The sequence below is a fragment of the Budorcas taxicolor genome, chromosome 9 (genome assembly GCF_023091745.1).
Source record: "Budorcas taxicolor isolate Tak-1 chromosome 9, Takin1.1, whole genome shotgun sequence".
Taxonomy (NCBI): Eukaryota; Metazoa; Chordata; class Mammalia; order Artiodactyla; family Bovidae; genus Budorcas; species Budorcas taxicolor.
Window position 1 is genome coordinate 64,687,026 of NC_068918.1, and position 24,533 is coordinate 64,711,558.

A 24,533-nucleotide genomic window follows, 5' to 3' on the forward strand; every position below is an offset into this window, starting at 1 on the left:
CAGAAGATTTAAGAGATGTGGGTTCAATCCCTGGGTTGGGAAGATCCGGAGAAGAAAACGCAACTCACTCTAGTATTTTTGTCTGGAGAATCCCATGGACTGAGGAGCTTGGTGGGCTATAGTCCATAGGGTTATAGCACAGAGTAAGACATGACTGAAGTGACTTAGCACACAGCACAGAAGAGAGAAAAGAGAAGAAAGAAGATTTAGAGAAATAATGACACAAACTTCCCAAAAATGATTTAAAAAATTAATCTGCACATTCAAGAGCTTACACAAAATCCATGCGGTGTAAGAAAGATCCACACCTAGATACATCGTAGCCAAACTACTGAAGACCACGAATCCTGAAAGCAGTGAAAGTAAAACAACTCATCACACAGAAGGGATTCTCAACAAGATGATCAGTAGATTTCTCATCAGAAACTTTGGAGTTCAGAAGTTAGTAAGATGATGCTTTCAACATTAAGTGTGGAAAGAAAACTCGATCTACTATTCAATATCCAGCAAAATTACCATGTAAAAAAAAGACGAAACTAATATGTTCCCAGATAAGTGATAACAGAGTTTGTTGCTAGTTGACCTGCCCTTTAAGAAAAACTAATGGGAGTCCTTCAGGCTGCAATAAAAGGGCACTTGACAGGAACTCAAACCCATATAAATAAAGAGCACTGATTCAGGTAATTACAGAAGTAAATGCAAAGACAGTATGTGTCCTTTTTTAAAAGCAACTTTTCGCCTGATTTAAAAGGTAACTTCATGAAGAATTATAAAATGTGCTGATGGTTTACAGTGTATAAAGATGAAATTTCTATGACCATAATAGCAAAAAGAAGGCAGGAAGGAAAAGAACTGAATTAAAGTTTTTGCACACTACTGAAATTAAGTTGGTACTAATCTAAACTATATTAAGATGTAAGTTGCAATTTTCAGGGTAACTACTAAGAAAATAACTCAAGTATAACACAAAAAGTAAAGAGAGTTAAATTGGTGTATTAAAAAATATTACTTTAATCAAAAAAGAGTAATTAAAGAGGAAAGGAGCAAAAAATACATCAGAAAAACAAACCAAATTGTAGACCGAATTCTATCTTATCAATAATTAAATTAAATGGAAATAGATCAAGCACTCCAAATGGAATGCAGAAATTATAAGAATGGAAAAAAGACATATTCAAATCATCTGCTGTCTACAGGAGGAACATTTCAAAAGCACAATAAAGTTGAAAAGAAAGAAAAAATAGGCCATACAAACAGAAACCAAAAGAGAGCTGGAGAGGCTGTTCTGATAAAAGGCAAAATATAATTTAAGACAAAAATTGTCAGTAAAGATAAAGAAGAACATTTTAATGATAAAATTGTCAATCAATCAAGAAGCCATAAATAAGTATGAATATATACGCAACTAAAAAGTCTCAAAATACATAAAGAAAAAGACAGAATTTAAAGGTAAGCTAGATGATTCAACAACAAGCTGTTGAGACTCCAATACTCTAACTTTCTATAATGAATAGAACTAGGCAGATCAACATGGAAGACTTGATCAACACTAAAAATCAACTAGATCTAACAGACAACTATAGAATACTCTACCTAATAAGAGCAGAATACACATTCTTCTTAAGTACATGTAGAACAATCTCTAGAATAAACAATATGCTAGTCAAGGCTATGGTTTTTCCAGTAGTCACGTATGGATGTGAGAGTTGGACTGTGAAGAAAGCTGAGCACCGAAGAATTGATGCTATTGAACTGTGGTGTTGGAGAAGACTCTTCAGAGTCCCTTGGACTGCAAGGAGATCCAACCAGTCCATTCTGAAGGAGATCAGCCCTGGGATTTCTTTGGAAGGAATGATGTTAAAGCTGAAACTCCAGTACTTTGGCCACCTCATGCGAAGAGTTGACTCACTGGAAAAGACTCTGATGCTGGGAGGGATTGGGGGCAGGAGGAGAAGGGGACGACTGAGGATGAGATGGCTGGATGGCATCACTGACTCGATGGATGTGAGTCTGAGTGAACTCCAGGAGTTGGTGATGGACAGGGAGGCCTGGCGTGCTGCGATTCATGGGGTCGCAGAGTTGGACACAACTGAGCAACTGAACTGAACTGAACTGATGCCATAAAATAAGCCTTAAAAAACCTCAGAAATCATAAAAATGTGTTCTCCAATCACAATGAAATGAAAATAGAACTCAGAATCAGGAAGACACTTGGGAAATTCACAAAGGTGTAGAAATTAAACAATATATTCCTAAATAACCCATGGGTGAGAAAAAAGAACACCAGGGAAATTAAACATCACATACCAAAATGTATGTGGAGTGGCCAAATAATGATTTGAGGAAATTTTGTAGTGTAAATGTTTTCACTGAGGAAAAATCAAAACAATAAGGTAACCTTATACTTTAAAACTGAAAAAATAAAACTAAACCCAAAGCAAGCAGAAGGAAGGAAATGACAAACATTAAGATGGAAATAAAAAACAGCAAACAGAAAAAGAAGAGAAAATTAACAAAACCAAAAATTGGTTCCTTGAAAGACCAAGGAAATTAAAACTTTTGCTAGACTAACTAAAGGTGGTGGAGTGGAAGGTAACACCCCAAATAACAAAAATCAGGAATGAGAGAGCAGATATCACTATTGGCCTTAGAGAAAAAAAGGATTATAATAAAGTGCTATTATTAACTGTACGTTAACAAATTAAATAGCCCAGATGAAAGGGACAAATTCCTAGAAAGACACAACTTAAAACTGACTGAAGAAGAAGAAAATCTGAATGGACCTAAGACTAAAGAGACTGAATTAGCAATCAAAAATTTCTCATGAAGAAAAGCTTAAGTACAGAATGAAACACTGGTGAACTGTACCAAAGGTTAAAAAAAATAATGTCAATCTTTTACAAAATTCTTCCAAAAAATAAAAGAGAAATGAACACTTTCTAACTCACTTTATGAAGTCAGTATTACCATGATCCCAAAGCTGGACAAGAAAACTACACACTTCTTATGAATACTGATGTAAAAACATCAATAAAATACCAGTAAACAGAATCTACAACATATAAAAAGATTATACACTATGATCAAGTGGGATTTATCATAGAAATGACAGTTTGGCTTAACATATGACAGTCTATGTAACAGACCATATTAATAGCACTAAGGAGAAAACCCACATAACCATTTCAATAAATACAGAAAAACCATTTAAGAAAATCCAACATCCTTTCCTGATAAAAACACTCAATAAAGTAAGAATACAAGAAAGGTTATGCACAAAAATGCACAGCTAAAAATATATTTACTGGTCAAAGACTGATAGCTTTTCCTCTAAGATTAGGAGCAAGACAAGACAAAGACACAACTTTTTCTACTTCAACATCATACTGAAGATTTTAGCCAATAAACTAGGCAAGAAAAAAGAAAGGCATCAAGATGGAAAGAAAGAAGTAGAGCTATATTAGCAGATGACATGATCTTGTGTATAGACAACCTCAAGGAATCCATAAAAAAACACTTCAAAACATATTTTAGAAGTAGTAAACAAATTCACTAAGGTTATAGAATACAGTTGAATATAAAAAGTGAATTATATTTCTATACCCATGGAATGAACAATCTAAATAATAAAACCAAGTCCATTTACAATAGTATCAAAAACAAGAAAATACTTGAAATAAAATTTCGAGACTTATATACTGAAAACAAAGTATCACTGATAGAAATTAAAGAAGACCTATATAAATTGCCAGGCCCATGTTACTAGATTGGAAAAATATTATACTCAGTTTTGATCTACAGATTCAACACAATCTCTATCAAAAGCTTTGTAGAAATTGAGGTGATTTTTAAAATTCATATGGAAATGCAAGAGACGTAGAATAGCAAAATAATATGGAAAGAGAACAGAGTTGGAGGACAAACTCTGCTTTTAAAACTTACTACAAAGCTACAGCAGACTACTAACGTAAAGAAAGGCAAATGGATCAGTGCAATAGAATTAAGAGTCCAGACATAAGTCCTTATATTCATGGTCAAAAACGGAAAAGTGTGCCAAGGCCATTAAATAGGGAAATAATAGCCTTCTCAATAAATGGTGTTAGGAAAATTGGATAGATACATGCAAAAAATAAAGTTATAACCCTAACTCATATATAAAAATTAACTCAAAATGGATTATACATAGACCTAGAGGTAAGAGTTAAATGTATATATCTCTCCAGGAACACACAGGAGCAAATCTTTGTGACCTTAGATCAGACAATGGTTTCTTAGACATGGTACCAAAAGCAAAAGTAACAAAAGAAAAGAATAGGAAAACTGAACTTCGTAAAGGCTAAAAAACAATTCTGTGCTTCAAAGGACATGATCAAGAAACAGAATAAGGCAACCTACAGAACGAAGAGACTTGTACCCAGAGTATATAAAGAACTCTTAGAAGTCAATAAAAAGCAAACCCAACTAGATATAAATAATGTGAATATATCTATATCATAGCTATATATATGAGTTACATAATTAGTTGGTGATGGACAAGGAGGCCTGGCGTGCTGCAGTTCATGGGGTCGCAAAGAGTCGGACATGACTGAGCGACTGAACTGAACTGATTTATATGCTATATTCCTGGCATATGAAAGGCATACAGTATGTTTCAGGTATAATTATTATGATTCAACTGCTAGAGTTCTTTGAGTTATCAGAGGCACAGTGTTTTAAAATAGAAATATTTCTATAGGGCACTCACAACTATAAATGTGATCCTATTTTCCAAATTAAATGTAGATGTGCTAACTTCAACTCCATTTCTAAAAACAAAACTGTATTTCTACCCTTGGTATGATAAGATCTGAATCCCCTACATATATACATATATACCATATTCATTAAAATATATCTAATTTAGATAATTATATAGTAAAATATAATTATAATTTCCTCAACTAGAAAATGGTCAAAGAATTTGAATGAATTCTCCAAATAAGAGATACAAATAGCACTACAAAATATGCTAACCTCATTAACCATTAAAAAATGCAAATCAAAATCAGGAGATATCACTTTTCACTCAATAAAATGACTATAATAAAAAAGACACTAACAAGTGTTGGTGAGGATGTGGAGAAATTGAAACTCTCATACTTGGCTGGTGGGATTGTAAAATGGTTCAGGCACTTTAGAGAACATTTTGGCAGTTCCTCAAAATGTTAAACACGGTTACTATATGACACAGCAATTTCAGTACTAAATATACACTCAAGAGAAATGAAAAACCTATGTCCACACAAAAAGTTGTATGTAAATGTTCATACAGCATTATTCAAAACAGCTAAAACTGGAAGCAACCCAAATGCTCATCAATGAATAAAAGAATAAATAAAATGTGGCATATCCATAATTGACTATTTATCAGCCATAAAAAGGAATGAAAATCTGATTCATACTATAACATGGATGAACTCTGAAAACATGCCAAGTGAAAGAAGCTAGATACAAAAGGTCATGCATATTATGACTGCATTTATGTAAAATGTCCACAATAGGCAAATCCACAGAGATAGAAATCAGATTATTATTTGCCAGGGGCTAGGGACAGAAGGCAATGGAGTGGGCCAGTGTCTACTACTGGGTATGGGATTTCTTTTCGGGGTGAGCATTATGTTTTAAAATTGGACACTGATGATGCTTTCAAAACTGAATAGACTAAAATTCAATGAACTGGAGACTGTAAAAGAATAAACATTTTTCTATGTGAATGATATCCAAATAAAGCTGATACTAAAAAAAAAAAAAGAACATCATAGAAATTATGGCTACAAAAAGTGAAGTTAGCCATGATGAATAAAGGAACAGATACAAGCAAAAACAACACAGAGATGGAGACCACAGCAATTCATGTCAGAGAGAAGAGCCTTGATTCTGGCTGTGAAAATGCACAAAAGAGGTCATATTGTGAAAATGTAACAGAAGGAGTAAACAATGTATGTCGAACATAAGAGAAATAGATAAGCTTAATATATCACCAAGGTTTTGTCAGTAAGAACTAAGCAGCTGGTAGTGTTAGTTGCTCAGTCATGTCCAACTCTTTGCGACCCCATGGACTATAGCTCACCAGGCTCTGTCCATAGGATTTCCCAGGCAAGAATACTGGAGTGGGTTGCCACTCCCTTCTCCAGGGAGCTGGTAGTACCAGTGACATGTAAGTCCCAAGTTCAGTTCAGTCACTCAGTCATGTGGGACTCTTTGTGACCCCATGGACTGCAACAAGCCAGGCTTCCCTGTTCATCACCAACTCCTGGAGCTTACTCAAATTCATGTCCATTGAGTCAGACATGACTGAGTTGGACAACCATCTCATCCTCTGTCATCCCCTTCTTCTCCCATCTTCAATCTCTCCCAGCATCAGGGTCTTTTCAGATGAGTCAGTTCTTCGAATCAGGTGGCGAAAGTATTAGAGTTTCAGCTTCAGCATCAGTCCTTCCAATTAATATTTAAGACTGATTTCCTTTAGGATGGACTGGCTGGATCTCTTTGCAGTCCAAGGAACTCTCAAGAGTCTTCTCCAACACCACAGTTCAAAAACATCAATTCTTTGGTGCTCTGCTTTCTTTATAGTCCAAAGAAGACATCCATACATGACTACTGGAAAAACCATAGCTTTGACTAGATGGACCTTTGTCGGCAAAGTAACGTCTCTGCTTTTTAATAACTTTCCTTCCAAAGAACAAGCATCTTTTAATTTCATGGCTGCAGTCACCATTTGCAGTGATTTTGGAGCCCAAAAAACTAAAGTCTGTCACTGTTTCCATTGTTTCCCCATCTATTTGCCATGAACTGATGGGACCAGATGCCATGATCTTAGTTTTCTGAATGTTGAGTTTTAAGCCAACATTTTTTACTCTCCTCTTTCACTTTTATCAAGAGGCTCTTTAGTTCTTCGTTTTCTGCCATAAGTGTGGTGTCACCTGCATATCTGAGGTTATTGATATTTTGCCTGACAAACTTGATTCCAGCTTGTGCTTCATCCAGACTTAAATTGAAGAAAGTAGGGAAAACTACTAGACCATTCAGTTATGACCTAAATAAGTCCCAAGGAAGGTGGTAATTTTATTGAGCTGTACTCATTTTCAGGTTCTTTGGTTACCAAATGGTTAACAGCCTATATATTTATTATAAAGATCTTCTAGTAGAATGGAGAAAGAAAAGAATAATTAAGATTAGAAACATCAACTAAGGAGTCATTCATGCTTAAGTACCAGCTGACACTTGAGTTTTAAAAGTAGGTCTCAAGGAAGAAGGAAAAAGTCCAATCACCTCATTCTTGGGCGATTACCTTTTCATTCCTGTTCTTTTTAGTCCGGTTCTTCAAACAGCTGTCTGTGGCATGCGGGTAGCATAGTTTGAAGCATAGCAGGTGTTTGTTAATTTCCTTTCTCAAGGTCACAGGTGACTCTGCCAGTGCACTAGAAAAACCACAGCTTCTGGGCCCCTTTCTTCCCACCAAACCCCAAGATCCCCTTCTCACATCCAGATTACTCTCGTTACTTATGTGTCTTTAACCCACCCCACAGCTATGAGAACTGAAGTGCCACTATTCTGAGGAAATCTAAGGCCCTATCCACTAACCTCAAATCATATCTGATTAAAACTTCTTGATGGGTAGATGGGATGTTTTCCAAGAAACAAAGTTTGCAATTGGCTTTCGTAGGTAACATCCATGGTAGATGATGAAGAGGGAGGAATCTGTATTTGGCTCTTTCCTATCCTCAAAGTCCTACTCTTCTTAGCTGTCTTTCTGGTCAGTTCTATCAGTACTGCTCAGCTGTCTATTCTCTTCGTTACCACCCCTGTCTAATGCCATTACAAGCTACAGTGATGACACTAAGATAGGATGAGATAATACACACTACAGAGCAGGGTTTTAAAACCTTAAAAATTATTTTTACAGGTGTTAATTGCTGCTAATATTACCTGAGCTGCTTCCACTTTCCACAGAATCTACTTTGTGCCATTGACTGACATTTGAGTGTGATGGTTTAATAGTATAAAATGATTCTGCTCTTAGGGAGTTAATATTTTTGGCTCATCTACCACAGTGCATTAATGCATTCAATTAAAATGTTTCCAGAAGACTCTTAAAGGCCTTTTGTGTTTCAGTTTCTCTACTGGCAAATGATGATGATGATGATGACGATAATGCTTTTATCTTACAGAATTATGACATTCATGAAGCAACCTACATAAAACATTTTCCATAGTGACTGGTACACAGTGAGTGCCCAACAAATGTTAGGTACGGTTGTTATTACTCAACTCCTAAAGTTCTTTATCAAACAGCAATGGTATTTTGCAGTAAAATATTTCTGTAGTACTTTAAATATAATCATATTTTCCAAACAAAATACAGATCTATGAACTCCAACTCCATTTCTGAAAAGGAAATTTATTTCCCGGTTTGTCAAAAAAGCTTTGAATCCAAAAAGTGCCCTTAAGAGAAGTCTGCTCATGTCACCACATTACCAGGCCAAGATATGGTGACGAGAAAATTTTATAAAGTTTAATTAAAAACACAGAACAAGAAGTTTCAATCCCTCTAGGGGCTTATCTACTTAATCTTTATGTATCAAGCTAACGGGTGACCCAATAATGTGGTTACAACAAAAGGTGTCTGCATTCTTGGACGACTGATCTCTGGGGACACTGAGAAACTGGGAGGATAAAGGGCATCACAGGAAGAAAAAACCTGGTGAACTCATGTATGTTTATCAAGGTGATGCAAGAATCTGTGGAAGATGAGCAGTGGGAGATAGCAAATGTCCATCTAGGCAGAAAACACAGAGGACTAGTTTGATAACTTATGATTAAATTTTCCCCAAATAGAAAACAATACCCCCCAAAAATGATAAGTCTGAAATTTTTTTCTAGGTAATTGCTTCATTTTATAGCATGATCGACTCAAGTTTTGGTTTCAGTTATATAATATGTTGATCCAACCAGTCCATTCTGAAGGAGATCAGCCCTGGGGTTTCTTCGGAAGGAATGATGCTGAAGCTGAAACTCCAGCACTTTGTCCACCTCATGCGAAGAGTTGACTCATTGGAAAAGACTCTGATGCTGGGAGGGACTGGAGGCAGGAGAACGGGATGACAGAGGATGAGATGGCTGGATGGCATCACGGACTCGATGGACGTGAGTCTGAGTGAACTCCGGGAGTTGGTGATGGACAGGGAGGCCTGGCATGCTGTGATTCATGGGCTCACAAAAAGTCGGACACGACTGAGCAACTGAACTGAACTGAAAGCTTCCTTACGGGGATCAAATTTTATATTGATTAAAAGGGAAGTTTCCAGTAATCACTAAATCTTATTTTAATAGACAGGTAAGTAAATGTTTTGCAAAAGGACAATGCAATGTTACACTGAAACTGCTTTTAAACAGTAACTAAGGTCCGTCTAGTCAAGGCTATGGTTTTTCCAGTGGTCACGTATGGATGTGAGAGTTGGACTGTGAAGAAGGCTGAGCACCGAAGAATTGATGCTTTTGAACTGTGGTGTTGGAGAAGACTCTTGAGAGTCCCTTGGACTGCAAGGAGATCCAACCAGTCCATTCTGAAGGAGATCAGCCCTGGGATTTCTTTGGAAGGAATGATGCTAAAGCTGAAACTCCAGTACTTTGGCCACTTCATGCGAAGAGTTGACTCACTGGAAAAGGCCCTGATGCTGGGAGGGATTGGGGGCAGGAGGAGAAGGGGACAACAGAAGATGAGATGGCTGGATGGCATCACTGACTTGATGGACATGACTTTGAATGAACTCCAGGAGTTGGTGATGGACAGGGAGGCCTGGCATGCTGCAATTCATGGGGTCGCGAACAGTTGGACACGACTGAGTGACTAAATTGAACTGATCTGATCCCCCAAGCAAAATGGCTTTGATTTATATGGCATTTTGTTGATAAATAAAAACTTTAACTGACCATAGATAAAGAAAATTTTGCCTTTTTGATTTTGTTTGGTTGGTCAATATTTTTCTAATGTTATGAATAAAGACAGTTAACAAAGGGCATTACAAAATCTGCTCATGTTACAGAGTTGAGGAGTGACCCCGGCTGAAAAAAATAATCAGGATTCAAAAGGATAGTGAGTAAAAAATAAACTGCTGAAATTCAACAAGGATAAATGGACCACAGCACTTAGGGCTAAACAATAATAGTGGAAAGCTGAGAGATTACTGTGAGCTAGACAGTACTGAGCTCAGTACTGTGAACAGCACCACCCACTGAGGTGGGTGCTATTATTACCTCCTTTCAAGAGATGGGCATACTGAGGGACAGACAGGTAAATAATGGGAAGACAGGTTTGACGGTAAATTTTTAAAATCAATATCAAACACAGTATCCAGATGACAGAAACCCAAAATATCACTCTTTTTCATATCACAGCTAGAATAAGTTCAGTTCTGGATGCCACTTTCTAAAGAATATGAACAAACTAGATGGATTCAGTATAGGTGAAGTGGGATTAAGTGGATGGAACTATCTTTAAAAAGTCAAGATAAGACAGACACGCCCAAGAATCTCAAGAGCCATGTTTATAGAAGAGGAAACTGACTTGTTCTGTAATGATCTAGAAGCAAAGCAAAATCAAGATACTAATCTTTTGTAGTAAAGCACAAAACTTGAGTAATTAACGAAAACATAGAGTTTCTAAAGTAGAAGTAATTTTTGTTTTCCAGGAAAGAATGTATCCACAAGCAAGGGGACAATTTTTTTTTTTTTTTAGTAACCAGTGATACATCCTTCTCATATGTTGAAGCTAAATGGCTAAAAACGTGTAGAGATTAGAAACACTGCAATGCTTTCATCAAAATATCCCACTATTAGCAAACAGTGCAGTCTCTGGCAAATATGAACTCCAGAGGCTCTTAGGTAACATGTTAACTAAAAGGAAAAAGAAATTCCTGGCTCTATATTTACTATTTATGTGACCCTAGGGCTGCCATCTATGGGGTTGCACAGAGTTGGACACGACTGAAGCGACTTAGCAGCAGCAGCAGCAGCAGCAGCAGGGAAGACACTTATCTTTTCAGTGCCTCAGACTTGTAATTTATGAAATTGGGATAATAATAAGGGATAATAATACTTATTGAAGAATTACACAGATGAAAAGAAAGTAAATTTAAAGATACACTGGCAACACAGTAAGTAGTCAATACATGTATAATTATGATGAATAGTCTTGGAGGTTTGGGATCATTATGAACACTAGTAATATAAATAATAGCTAGTGATACCACGTGTAACGCATTTGACAGTTCTCATATTGTAGTGCTGAACAAGAACATGGAAAACCTCTCTTTTAGTGGTGTTCACATTTTATTAGGGGAGACAAAATTCCATAATTTTTATAGGCCTTTCTGCTATAAAGCCTTGCATTCTGTAGAATGAGGCTTATGAAAAATGCAGTTGTTACAGACTACTTAAAATCTATGGAACTTATAACTAGAGTGCTGATAGAAACTAACAATTCTAATCAAAGCACTAATATAGTATTAAACCTCTGCTGGTATCTGCACCCAGCATTACTGTTAAGTCAGGTCCATGAAAAAATTTACTTTCAGTAGAGACCAGTTAATCAAAATTAAAAACCCAAACAGGTTTTAGATTTCTTCATCTCTCAAACAAAACGATTTTTCTGAAATTAGGGGAAACGTTTTTTGCAGCTTCTTCATTTGTACTAGCAGCTATTGAAGCTACTAAATCAGCTATTAGCAAAAGGCATTTCAGCTTTTTTTCTAAAATTACTCAGTCTTTTCATTTGGTTATGAGAAAAGCCTGCCTTTGATGGCTGTGAACTTAAACCATGCAGGACAAAGTCTTCTGCAATCTTATTGACATCGTTCGTCTATTTACTAACTGCACGTTGGCTAATTTGTTTTACAGAAACACAGACTGCACTTATAGTGACAGTAAGTACTACTCCAAAGAAACAGGTTAGAGGGCGTAGCAAATGTTTCGAGTGGGGCATATCGCCACCTCCCCTTATGGCATTTAATAGAGCTCCTGCCTTCTGGCTCCTGTCTTCCTGTCTTCCCAGTTTAAGTTCCCAAGGGAACAGACTCCTTTCCAGCACTTGCTCTTTTTGCTGTTTTCAGGGGGAAAAAATATGACCAAAATAATTCCTCTGGAGTCAGGTCTCAAGGGAACCATGTGTTCACACTTCTAGATATCTCACTAGCTTAACTAAGAAAGTACTTCAGCTAGAATCTAAAATGGAAAGAAAGATTTTCATTTTAGTTTTCTTTTTTTTTTTTTTAATGCTTTGGATGTACTGTTTTAGAAGATTTATGTACTTTTGAATTATTCTTGATTCATAGTTTTGATGAGCCGATTCCTCAAGTTCTACCAGTTTATATAACTGAACATGTTTTTATTCGTACAGGAAAGATAGTCAGTGACTGAAAAGGGCAAAATAGATTACGGGGTGCTCTTTCAGTAGAGCCCCAGGCAGCAGGACCAGTGTCCCTTCTTCTCCCTTCTGTACTGCACATACTCTCCAACCCCTGCTGAGTTAAACAGTTATCTGAACACCATATCCTACTGCTTGGCATCATTTCACCAAGCACTGGGCTCGTGAAAGTGGAGAGATTTGGTTGGTAGTGAAAGGACTTAGGTTTTCGATCTACGAAAGACAACTAACCCACGTCCATTAATTAAGCAGCATGAAATTTCTAGTAGCAATGGTGGTGATGCGCACTTGTCAGTCAATTCAGTGGACACAACTGAGTTCTATGTATATATTATAGATATATAGTAAATGGGTGAATTCTGAGTCCTGAGAACAGAAAGAATGAGAGAAATGATCAGTGATTATTCAAGTGATGACTATCAGAAATTTGCTTAGATTTTCTTCTTTAATATGTTTTCTTGGAACAGTAAGAACAGATAAAAAAGACCCAGAAGTATACCTAAAAGATCAGCTTCTTCAAACATCCTCATTTTACCAACTAGAAAAGTTTTAAGTACTTAGTAAGGCATCACTCAACTCAATGGACATGAGTTTAAGCAAACTCCAGAAGACAGTGAAGGACAGGGAAGTCTGGTGTGCTGCAGCCCATGGGGTTGGACTTGACTTAGTGACTGAACAACACAATAAAGGAATCTTGCTACAGCTGCCATCACACTACTCCTTTGCCAAATGCCAAAATACAGTCTGCATCTTTCTCTCCATTGAGGTTCCTGGATTTTTCCTTTCCTCTGAGAAATGTTTTTAAAGTAATAATGTTGCATGAATATAAAACCTTAACTTTTCACTTTTGAAGAATGTGGAAAAAGAAACATGGAAAAAGAAACATTTACTAAATAGTTCTACATAGGTTCCTTTCACGGCAGCCCTTTGACACAACATTGCTTTCTTTTGTGTAAGTCAACAATATACACACAAGGCTATGTTAATTGCTATTGCATTTTCCATCCTCCTCTCAAGACAGTTTCCCAAACTGCTTCCAGTTTATCATGCTTCCATTCTGCTCCCAATCTCCCAAACATTTCTGACTACCCATGACAGCACAAAAACACTCTCTGTTTAGAGTCCCCTGGCTTCCAAGATGCTACACGATTCCTGACTTGCTATGTCTCTCTTCTCTGTCTTCCACGGGGCTTTTTCCAACCTTCTGAATAAGGACACCCCTGAGGTCTAGTCTAGCTTTTTGCACTTATTTCTATAGTTTCAGCCTTTACTCATGTAAACTGTATATGCTGACAATCTGTAAGAAACGGTGATGAAAACAGACATGGCCCCTACTTTCAGGAAATTTACATCCATTTGACTGAGGAAGACAAAAAGATAAACATGAAAATAACTGAACAAAAAAATTACAAATTGAGATAAGCATTAAGAAGGGGAAAAAAGTGCAATAAGAAAGACTAAGTGGGGAATATCTACTTCAGATAGAGTGCTGAAGGAAGATCCTCTGAACGCCTGACATTTACAGGGATCTAAAGAAAAAGCCCATTATGCCAAAGGGTGTGTATATTCCTGGCAGAAAGGCCAAATGTTCAAGGCTGATAGGTGAGTGTGAGTAAGGCTGGCTGTGTTCCAGAAACTCAGAGCAGAGAATATCATAAGTTGATGCTGAAGAGGTAGGCAGAGACCAAATCATGCAAGGCCCTGTAAGCCCCAGGAAAGGATCTGGGGTTTATTCTACATGTAAGAGGAAGTTATTGAGGAGTGTTAAAAAGGAGGATAATCCATTCTGATTCTCATTTTAGAAAGATCACTCTGGCTGCTATGACTTACAGAATGGATGGACAAGGTGCTCACACATTTAGGATTGCCCAAGACAGTTCTAGTTTATATGTTTGTGTCCTGGTGTAACTGGATTTCTGCATTAACTGCCAGAAAAAGCCACAACATGCAAATAAATACATACATACATAAAGAACTTTAAAAAATGAAAAGAGAAAAAGAAAAGAGGTTGATCAAGACACAGGTAGGCCTTTGAGGCAACATTTATCAGATTTCCTTGCTCTTGGTTTCCCAGCTCTAGCTGGGACTCTGGGGTCCTCCCTTGGATTCTTGACTTTAGGTTTGGGACATGGTCTTGTTCTTATTATCTGGCCATCTCCTGTGATGAAATAATATTCAATATCTGTTATACAGAAACATATTGAGTGGAATGTGTCTCAACTCATTCATTCCTCACAACGATCCTTGAAGTAGGTATTACCCTCACTTGCAGATAAAGAGATAAAGAATCTTGTCTGAAGTCACATGGAGTAAAAGTGGCCATAGCAGGACTTCAAGCCAGGACATCTGGTCTGGACTCAGTGTTCTCTAAGCCCTCTTCTAGAATTACTCCTCACTGCAAGAGACCTGGACATGTTTAGGGATCTAAAAGTAGCTCAGAGCAGTCAGCGTGAGCATGAGGAAAAAGCTGGAAGTAAGTCTAAAAAGGTAGCAAAAGGCTTCAAATCACATGCTACATAGCTTGGCCTTCAACTGGTTGGAGATGGGGTGCACCCCAAGACCTTTAACATATGATCATATTTATGCCTTGGATATGGGCTTCTCTGATGGCTCAGTGGTAAAGAATCCTCCTGTCAATGCAGGAGACGTGGGTTCAATCCCTGGCTAGGGAAGAACCCCTGGAGAAGGAAATGGCAACCCACTCCAATATTCTTGCCTGGACAATCCCATGGACAGCGGGGCGTGGGCAGACTACAGTCCATGGGGTTACAAAGAGTTGGACACAATTTCTCAACTAAACACCACCACCAATGCCTTGGATAGATAAATAACTCTGTGGAGAACAAACTTGGGAGATGAGTAGCAACAGACTGGTTTCTGACCGAGCTTTTTCTAAAGACTGGATATCTGCCTCCTTCCAGGACGAGGCCTTTGGACACCTGTTGTGAAGAGTCTGCTTGCTCCCTATCCATGATGATGCATGGGATTCCCACAACTGAGGCCTGGGCCCTCTGACCACTGGACCTCCCTTCTGGAGCCCAGAGCTGTGCAGTGTGGCTCTCTCAATCAGAACAAATGCAGATCTTCAAACTCATCCTCTTTTCTGAGGTCCAAGCCTATATTTTCAGTTCTCTACTGAACATTTCTACTTGTACATGGCCTATGGTTATGTGAAATTTAACACGTCTAATACAGAATCTACTCTTCTCTAAACATCATCCTGTATCCCTATTTTAAAAAAATCTGTTAACAGCCATCATTCTCTCAGTAACCTATGTCTGTCTATGTTACCTCTTTTCTTTTGAGTTTCCATCATTGACTCTAAGTTTCCAAATATTTCTTATAAGCATACTTCTATTTCCATTTCCACTGTTCCTTCCTTATTCAGATCCTTAACACCTTGGAAAGTGGATTATAACAGATTCACAGAGCACCTACTTTCTTCTGGTCTCCACCACCTACAATTTCATGTGTGCTTTTATTTTAATTAAAAAAAAAAATCACCCTTTGGTCATATTATTCTCATGCTCAGATGCCTTACTGTTGCTTATACTGATAAGTCTCAATTCTTTGTCTAATATCCAATGATCTTGATAAATCATGCCCCAATTACCTTTTCTTAATCTATCTCTGATTAAGAAGAGTTCTGAAAAGCTCTGCTTCATGCCAACTGTCTCCATCTATAAACTGTGTACCTTCCTTCTCCTTCTATCTTCAGTCACACTGTTACTCCGGTATCCTACTCCTTTTAAAAATCCCATATTTCCTTTATGATTCAGTTAAGCACCTTCCTACTCTAAATAGCCTTCCCAAACCACTCAAGCCCTGGGAATTCCTACGGCACTCAAATCCCATACCATATTCCTATACTTGAGTACAAGCTGCCTTAGTGACATGACATCTGTATTCATTGCTCTGAACTTATATTCAATTCATGTGTTGAGGTTTAACTGCTTACAGGCCTTCCTGGTTGCTCAGACAGTAAAGAATTTGCCTGCAGAGCAGGAGGCTTGAGTTCAATCCCTGGGTTGGGAAGATTCCCTACAGAAGGGAACGGACACCCATTCTAGTATTCTTGCCTGGAGAATTCCATGGACAGAGGAGCCTGGTGGGCTACAGTCCATGGAATTGCAGAGTTGGACACGACTGAGCAACTAACACTTTGATCTCACTTCACTTTCAAATTAGACCAAGAGTTACTCAGAGACACAAAACATGTTTATACTTTTCTACATTGCTACTTTCCCCCATACAACTCTCACAACCACCCAGCACTTGGTATTGTACTGTTCTATGGGTACTGTATACCTAATGTTTGTTGATGGTTTAGGAAATAAATTCCTATTATGCCACTGTTGTATGACAGTTCTCCAGGAATATGACACTTTCAGAATTTTAAAACTTTGTCAGGTAGAGGAATTTAGCAAAGTCAAAAGAGATTTGGGAAAAAATCTGATAAAAACAGATGTCAGTAGAGTATGCTAATGGGAAAAATCAACATAAGCTTCATAATCTACAATGTCTGGAGAAAAACATGCAGATACTTAAGAAAAATGTTATAGACAACTCACAAGTGGTCTTTGGAGAAACCTATTTTGGACTTACACTTGAATTTCAATAGAATTGCTCTGAATTGCTACTTTATTGATAAGTGAAAACAGATTCTTTTATGACTTAAGTTATAAAAGCTTACAGTTTATCAGTTCCCTCTCCACCCTGCAATTACCTTCAGGAAGAGATTGGCCATAGGCTATATTTTATGAGTTTTATAGGGGCACATTCACCGTAGTTTACATACTATGAATTCCTGGAAAATTCTATAGATTAGAGAAAATAAAGTGCTTCTTTGGATCAAAGACATTTCACTTGAACTCATGTATTTATCTATAAACAAGCTGCCTCTGACAGTATGTTAAAATGTGAAAGACATATTTTATGTAAACATATGTATAAAGTATATTAAGCTAATATGTGATAATGCAATATGTAGCAATCTTGTGAACACAGAGTGAGATAAACAATGATAATAATCTAACAACAAAAACAACTCAAAATGTTGTAGAATTAATATCATACAAACCATAATCATATAATCCAAAAGAGGCCCAGAAAAAAGTTTAATTTGTATGTATATTTATTAACAAGTGTACTGTTAAGGGCAAGCAACACTGCAAATATCCCAGATATATTTTCAGAATAGGAAAATACTCTAAAACACAGTAAAGTTAACCACTGATGAAAAATCATGTAATGAAAGTTTATCAATCAAACTCTTAGAAAACCTAGAGGGAGTTTAACTGCGGAATAAATGAATAGCTTGTTAAATTGGTCTTACAACAATGAAGAAAAACGAATCAACATTTAAATTTCCAATCAAGCTAGAATATTTTAATTCTTAATAATTTATGCAACACTTAGACAGATGGCAACAGTGTTCTATAACTGGTGTAATTCTTATGAGACAGCCTGGAGTTTGTTTCAACTCGTGGTAGATGTGCAGACTTCTACAAAAACATAAGCTGTAATTTTGTAAATGGACAAAAAAATCCCTGTTAAAAGAAAAGTGGTTCTCATTAATGGAGGTTGTGAGATCACTGAATAAATTTAAAAAAAGAAATAGTATTAGCATTACATGTTTGGAATGTATGAACAGAAGTTTTGGGCTTCTCTGGAGGCTCAGACAGTAAAGAATCTGCCTGCAATGCATGAGACCTGGGGTTGATCCCTAGGTAGGGAAGATTACATGGAGAAGATCCTCCAGTACTCTTGCCTGGAGAATCTCATGGACAGAGAAGCCTGGTGGGCTACAGTCCATGGGGTTGCAAAGAGTTGGACACCACTGAGCGACTAGACTAATACTTTCACGTCTCAGGAGAAACTTTACAAAAATGATTGACTACAATAGGCCATGTTGATGTTATTTGAATTTTATCTTACCTGTTTTCACTGGAAGAGATTCAAAAACAGTTTTCCTCAAATCACTAAAAATTCTTTATACGTTCAACATGGTTTACCATGTTTTAATTCCACCAGAAAATAGGAAAAGCTACGGGAACTGCTGTGCATATGACTGTACATTAAAGGGCAGGTAGGTTTTAACCATGTTTCTCATGTAACAACTTACAATAAGAAAAGACCAAACATGTGGGTGGAAGACTTCCTTATGCTAGTTGCTATTTCTCTTTGGTTTGCAAATAAGTCCTTTATTTAAAGTAACTATGGGACTTTAAAGTAACATAGGGACTCAAGCCTATGCTGATTTAACTATTAACTAACTTTTACACCTGCCTTTCAGAGTTCGGACAATGACCTCTGATTAATCTGAGTTTGATATTATCCTTAACTTGCTATAGGCTATAAGCAGGTGCAGCAACTAGCTCTTAAAGTGGCATGATCTAATTATTTTCACATAAACTAATATTAGGGTTTCCCAGGTGGCTCAGTAGTAAAGAATCTGCCTGCCAATGCAGGAGGCTCGGGTTTGAGCTGGGATCGGGATGATCTGGAGAAGGGAATGGTAACCCACTCCAGTATTCTTGCCTGGCAAAGCCCATGGACAGAGGAGTCTGGCAGGGCTCCAGTCCATGGGGTTGCAAAAGAGTTGGACATGACTTGGCGACTAAACAATAACAATGATCTTAATATTATGATTGTATCATGTCTTATTTGCTTTTCCTATAATAGTAACCTAACATATCTGAGTGAATACCATTCAGGCCAAAAATCAGTGAAAAGAAAGCCACATGTTTATGCATCAAATCTGAGCTAAGATATTCGGTATAAAGAAAATACAAAAAAATCTGTAGTAAGTGAACAGGCAAAACAGACTACCTATACAAAGGGATAACTATCATACTGATATTTACTGTCTCCCAAGATACTAAATGACAGAAGGTATCTTAAGATGATCAGTTTCCAAGTGTTTTGAAGGGAAAAGGACTAAAACCCCTGGCAAGCTGTCTTGTACAAAGACAAATGAGAGATATTTTAAAATATGCAGATTGAGGTAATATAACTTTCAATTTATATTTCTTGAAAAAAAATAACTTGAAAATATACTCCTGGATATGAAAAAATGCAGAACTCTGAATGCAAAAAAAAAGAAAAGAAAAGTAGTGATTATAGTCAGTGAAGAAGAGAGGTTTGATTCTTCTTGGTGGACAAGGTCATGCCATTAGGGGACATTCTGTTTTACTTTGTATCGAAGACACCAAGACACCGCCAAACACAGATACGGTATTATGCATGTCAAAAAGAAAAAAAAAATCTAAGTAAATTAAAATTCATGTAATAAGTGGAAAAAGGAAATGAGTAAATTGAGTGAGAAAGAATACAGAATCAAAGGACAAAAGGGGTTTTATTCTTAGGCTAACCTATATTCACTTAATATAGGTGCATCCCACTTATAGTGCATCCCACTATAAGGCTACAGGATCAACCTGGTTACAGGTTCTCTGTAACCATGTATTTACAGAAAGGTTCATTCCAACTTGAAACATTAAGAAACACATTTTTCTCCTTCAAGGAGGCCTGAGAAAGTCTTGTTTCCTTCCCTTGCTGAATAGTCATACCTAGCATCTAGCACCCTCTTAGACCCCAGCCATTTCATGGTAGTACTTGGATGAAGAGAAAACGTAGAGAGGTTGGCTAGAAACTGGTGGCTAGGTATGAGACCAAAGGTCAGTTAGAGCCTCAGCCATTCTGAAATCCTAGCCCATTTCCCCTTTACTTTTTTCCCCAGGCACAAGGAGTATCTCTCCTTTTCAGCCAGTACTGGCTGAAAAGTTTGAACTTATATGTATCACATTTTGTTAAATTTTCAGACAGACTTTTTCTTATTTCTTTTATCTCTAAATATTTTCTTCTCTTAAACTCTTTAGGGAAAATAAGGGCACACTGATACAAAGGATGGAAATTAGGTAAAATTATATTTCTATGAAAATTAGACTTTACCTACCCTGGGGCCCAGAAGAGATTGGGTAATGAACAGAGTTGTGATTCTGTTTAGCACTTATGGAGAAAGGGCCAAGGGTAACTTTGGTAAGGCAGCAAGCCGTGGAACTGTGGGCAAGAGAAGAAAGCTTAATTTGCCAAAGAGAGACAGGAGGAGAAGAGCTCAGAAAGAGATGGAAGACTGGCTCAAATCGAACCTGGAGAAGTAATGAGTGTTTGGAGAGTGTCTGTATAAATGAAGTATTTTCAAACTTATTGACTACACAGAATATATATGTTATTAATATATTAGGAGCCACCATTTAATAATCCAACTGGGCGAACATAATCAAAGACCCACAATATCTAAACCATTATGCATTCGATTTTGTTCCTAATTCACTGGTGTCATTTTGAGATTAGGGCATTTCTGCAAATGGTACTATCATTATTTCTCAGGAGTTCATGAATATTTGGTTCTATTATCATTTCATTAACATGGGAATCTCCCATCAGCCTACAGAGTGAGACAAAAACATCTTCCAGGTTGCACTTTTCTGAGTTCCAAAATGTACAAAACACCTAGAAGTGTAAACACGGTGCTGCAGAGCAGCCTACAGGGATAAAATAAGTTTCAGAAGTATATAACCAAATGAGTGGATTATTCAAACAGCTTAAAATAATAATTTTCTACAGTTGCTAGCCGCCTTTTTTTTCTTTTCAGTCCATGACCCATTTTAATCTTTAAGTTCAATCAACAGACCATGTCCTAAATATGCCAGCACCATGGTAGGTACTGGCTAATTTCACAATGTTCATTCCTCATTGTTCATCCCACAGGGTCTAGTTTTATTAAATGTTCTTCAGTTTGGTAGAATCAGCTGTGGTGTCAGCATCTCTCATTCCAGACTGATGATGTATCTACAAATATGGCTAAAACACCATTTTCTTATTCCCAATATTTTAGACGCAAAGGGCAAAAGTAGCATTGTTCGATACAGTGATCTGGTGCCTCTAGTTCTTGCTGCTGCCATCTTTTTTTTGCCTACTGTGAGCCCTTCTCAACCCATTTCCTTGCTCCTACTGAAGAAGGGGGTTTTGAGTAACTGGCTGCTATAGCCTTCTATTTTTAATATTAATGAATAAAATTTACATAATGAATTGTTTTAGCATACTCACTAAAGGATAAGCGGAACACACTATGCGCATGTACTTTTCATGATTATGCTGATGATTAATTCCTCAAACACCAGTCTTTTCTGAAGTCCCACATATTAAGTTACCAAACATGCTGAATCCATTATATGGATTTATTACAAACAGACAATGGAATCAATTTGTCTGTGAGAAAAATATTGATTATCAATAAAATACAGCTTAATACTTTCTTATTTTCTTAAAAATGGTATTTTAGTAAAGCTTTCCTCACAATAGGAAATGCTGAATTGTATGGAGTACTTGAAAGATTTATTATATCAAAAGGATAAGAAACAATAATGTGTTTAGTAAGAGATACACTCTAGTCTATTTTATATAAATCTTTGAAGTGGGAACCAGCAACTGCTGTATATTTCATACATACAAATACTATGTACAGTGATTAAAAGGGAAATTTAATTGTCTTTCTTCAATACTATCTTCTATAATTCTTTTTAATATAGTAAATAGACACCATAATTATCAAACGTCTTTTGTTGTCTGGTCATAATAGAAGAGGGGTAAAAGATTAGATTTCACTTCTATAGTAATAAAGCATAGTAATCTACAGGAGAAATGAAGCATAATGGCCTACTTTCACTATTACAAAACATTCACTCTAAAAATCATGATGCTAGTGCACAAAATAACGCTCATTTTCACAAGGGTGTAAATCAATTTGCATAAAGATGTTAAGTACTTTATCAAAAGTATAAAGCTTCTTAAATTAAAAACCATTCTATCATAACACTAATATAAATAAGTACTTATAAAATTGATAGAGCATCTTACTTTCCTGTATCTTAGCAAAAATTGGTAGTTTTTCTTCATTAAGGTTAATTTTTAAAGAGATAGAACTCTTGGCAAAAGGTAGGTTACAAGAGTTTTCTACAATGACATTTCGTGTCACTACAACCAGCATCATTTCGTGCCTTCTTAACAGTTTTAGCAATGTAGAAACAGACTGCCTTACCGTTGGTGCTGTATCTGCACGGTGGTTACAAGGCTTTCTTTCTATGCTCATAATCCCTGTGAAATGAAAAGATTGTGAATATTTGCTTATTACACCTAAACATTTTATTTTAAAAACATTTATGTCAGCAAGACATAACTCCTACAGCTTACAAGGAAAAAACCTCGTTTGGATGGCAGAATCCTTTAAAGTGGCATCATGAATTCTCTGGTCAGAAACAGTTGGAGAGTTTAGTTAACTAAGAGACCTGACTTAAGGAGAGCAAAGCCAATTTCCCCATTCAGCTGTCATACAGCAATAGCACAAGATGTGTCCTTACTGTTCTCAGCTCAAAAATTATACCATTATCTTCCTCTGCTGCATTTCTTAGATCAAAGTTTTGCTTCTGTCTTGAGGTCATCAAGTTTTCATAGAGAAATATGAAAAGTCTATGAAAAGAATCACTTTCTTATTTTCTCAAAAAGAATAAATAAATCTATTCAAATTTCCCTTTGATCATCTGACTTCCTACTATGATAGTCAGCTATTTATTCAATCACCACAGAGGTACTTGAAGAAAAAAAGTTCCCTTCATTCTCTCCTTTAAAATGACAATATAGACTGCTAACCTTGAGAAAAATCATTTTATCATGCATAGATTTATCTTTTTGTTCCCACTGTCCTCTACTACCTTCCTTTGTAATAAACATCTTCTAAGGATGTAACATACTGCATCTCATCTGTAAAGATACTGGTTCAAAGTCAAGGTCAAGTTTAAAATGAACGCAGGTGTGGCTCTCATTTACTTTTCAATCTCAGTCAGCAAACCAACATGAGAGGAGTTTAATAGTTTGTTTAAATAATGCTAAAAGCTGTCATGCAGAGCAGCTTAGAAGTGAGAATTGCAAAGTACTGTCAATAGCAAATAGCACAATTCCTAGCTGAAACAAAACACTTGATACTCTCATCTGTAGGCCTTCAACTCATTTTCTTTAAGGACAACAAATAAGTGAGATGAACACAAAGAAATAGCTTTTGATCACTTTTGCAAGAGTGTGTTCAAAATGAACAAAGTGATTTAAACATGATTTAAAAAATAATTTGTTTCATTTAAAAAATATTTTTAATATCTACTGTTAGCCAGTGAAGTATAAACTATTATACTCTCTTTATCCACTCAACTAATACTTATTACAGTTTTAAGTAGCTATTTGGAATTCAGTGGTAAAAGATAAATTATAACAGGGAGCTCAGCTCAGTGCTCTGTGATAACCTAGAGGGGTAGAATGGGAGGGTGGGAGCGAGGGGATATATGCACACATGTGGCTGATTCAAGATGTTGTACAGCAGAAACTAACATGACATTGTAAAGCAATTATGTTCCGATTTTTAAAAAACCATATAAAAAATAAAAAGATAAGATTATAAAGGATAAATTATGATTTCTGACCTTAAGAGTCTAGTAAAACAGGTGTCCTTCTTTGAAGAAACACTAGATAGCAAATTAACAGCTCTGTCTTAAATGTATTAATAACTGTGCCTTTAATTTTGATGGAAAGACATTTTTACTTATAGATAACACTGGCCTTGAATAAACAATTTAAAAACCCAAGTAAAACATATTTGAAAATATTAAAATAATGCTGTTACTGAAGACTTTAATGACACTGAAGTATACGGAACTAATGGTGAAATCCTCATCTCTCCAGCCCCCACATTCTCACAGTCGTCTCTAGCTGCAACCACTAAGAACAGTGGCACAACACTCTGGCTTTTAAATGAGAGTGGTCATACCACAGGGTTCAGGAATTAGCAACATCTTACATATGTGTTCTCACTACTATAATCTGACTGCCATAAAACGGGCCTTGGCTGATTACTGATTTTAAACTTCTTATCCAATTAGAGAGTAATTTCAAAGTGATGGAAAAAATAAAAAAACTAAAACCCCCTAAAATCTACATCCTTAGCTTATGAAAGTACAAAGAA

The 24,533-nt window shown here is 36.6% G+C and overlaps 1 protein-coding gene across 1 annotated transcript in view; it reads right to left on the reverse strand.

Annotated features, from left to right (window-relative positions):
• Positions 1-24,533, reverse strand: part of AHI1 (Abelson helper integration site 1) — a 240,372-nt gene that overhangs the window by 67,980 nt on the left and 147,859 nt on the right. Inside the window, exon 22 of the mRNA XM_052645614.1 lies at positions 22,566-22,621. Within this exon, the coding sequence (XP_052501574.1) occupies positions 22,566-22,621 (56 nt within the window). The remainder of the gene's footprint in view (positions 1-22,565; positions 22,622-24,533) is intronic.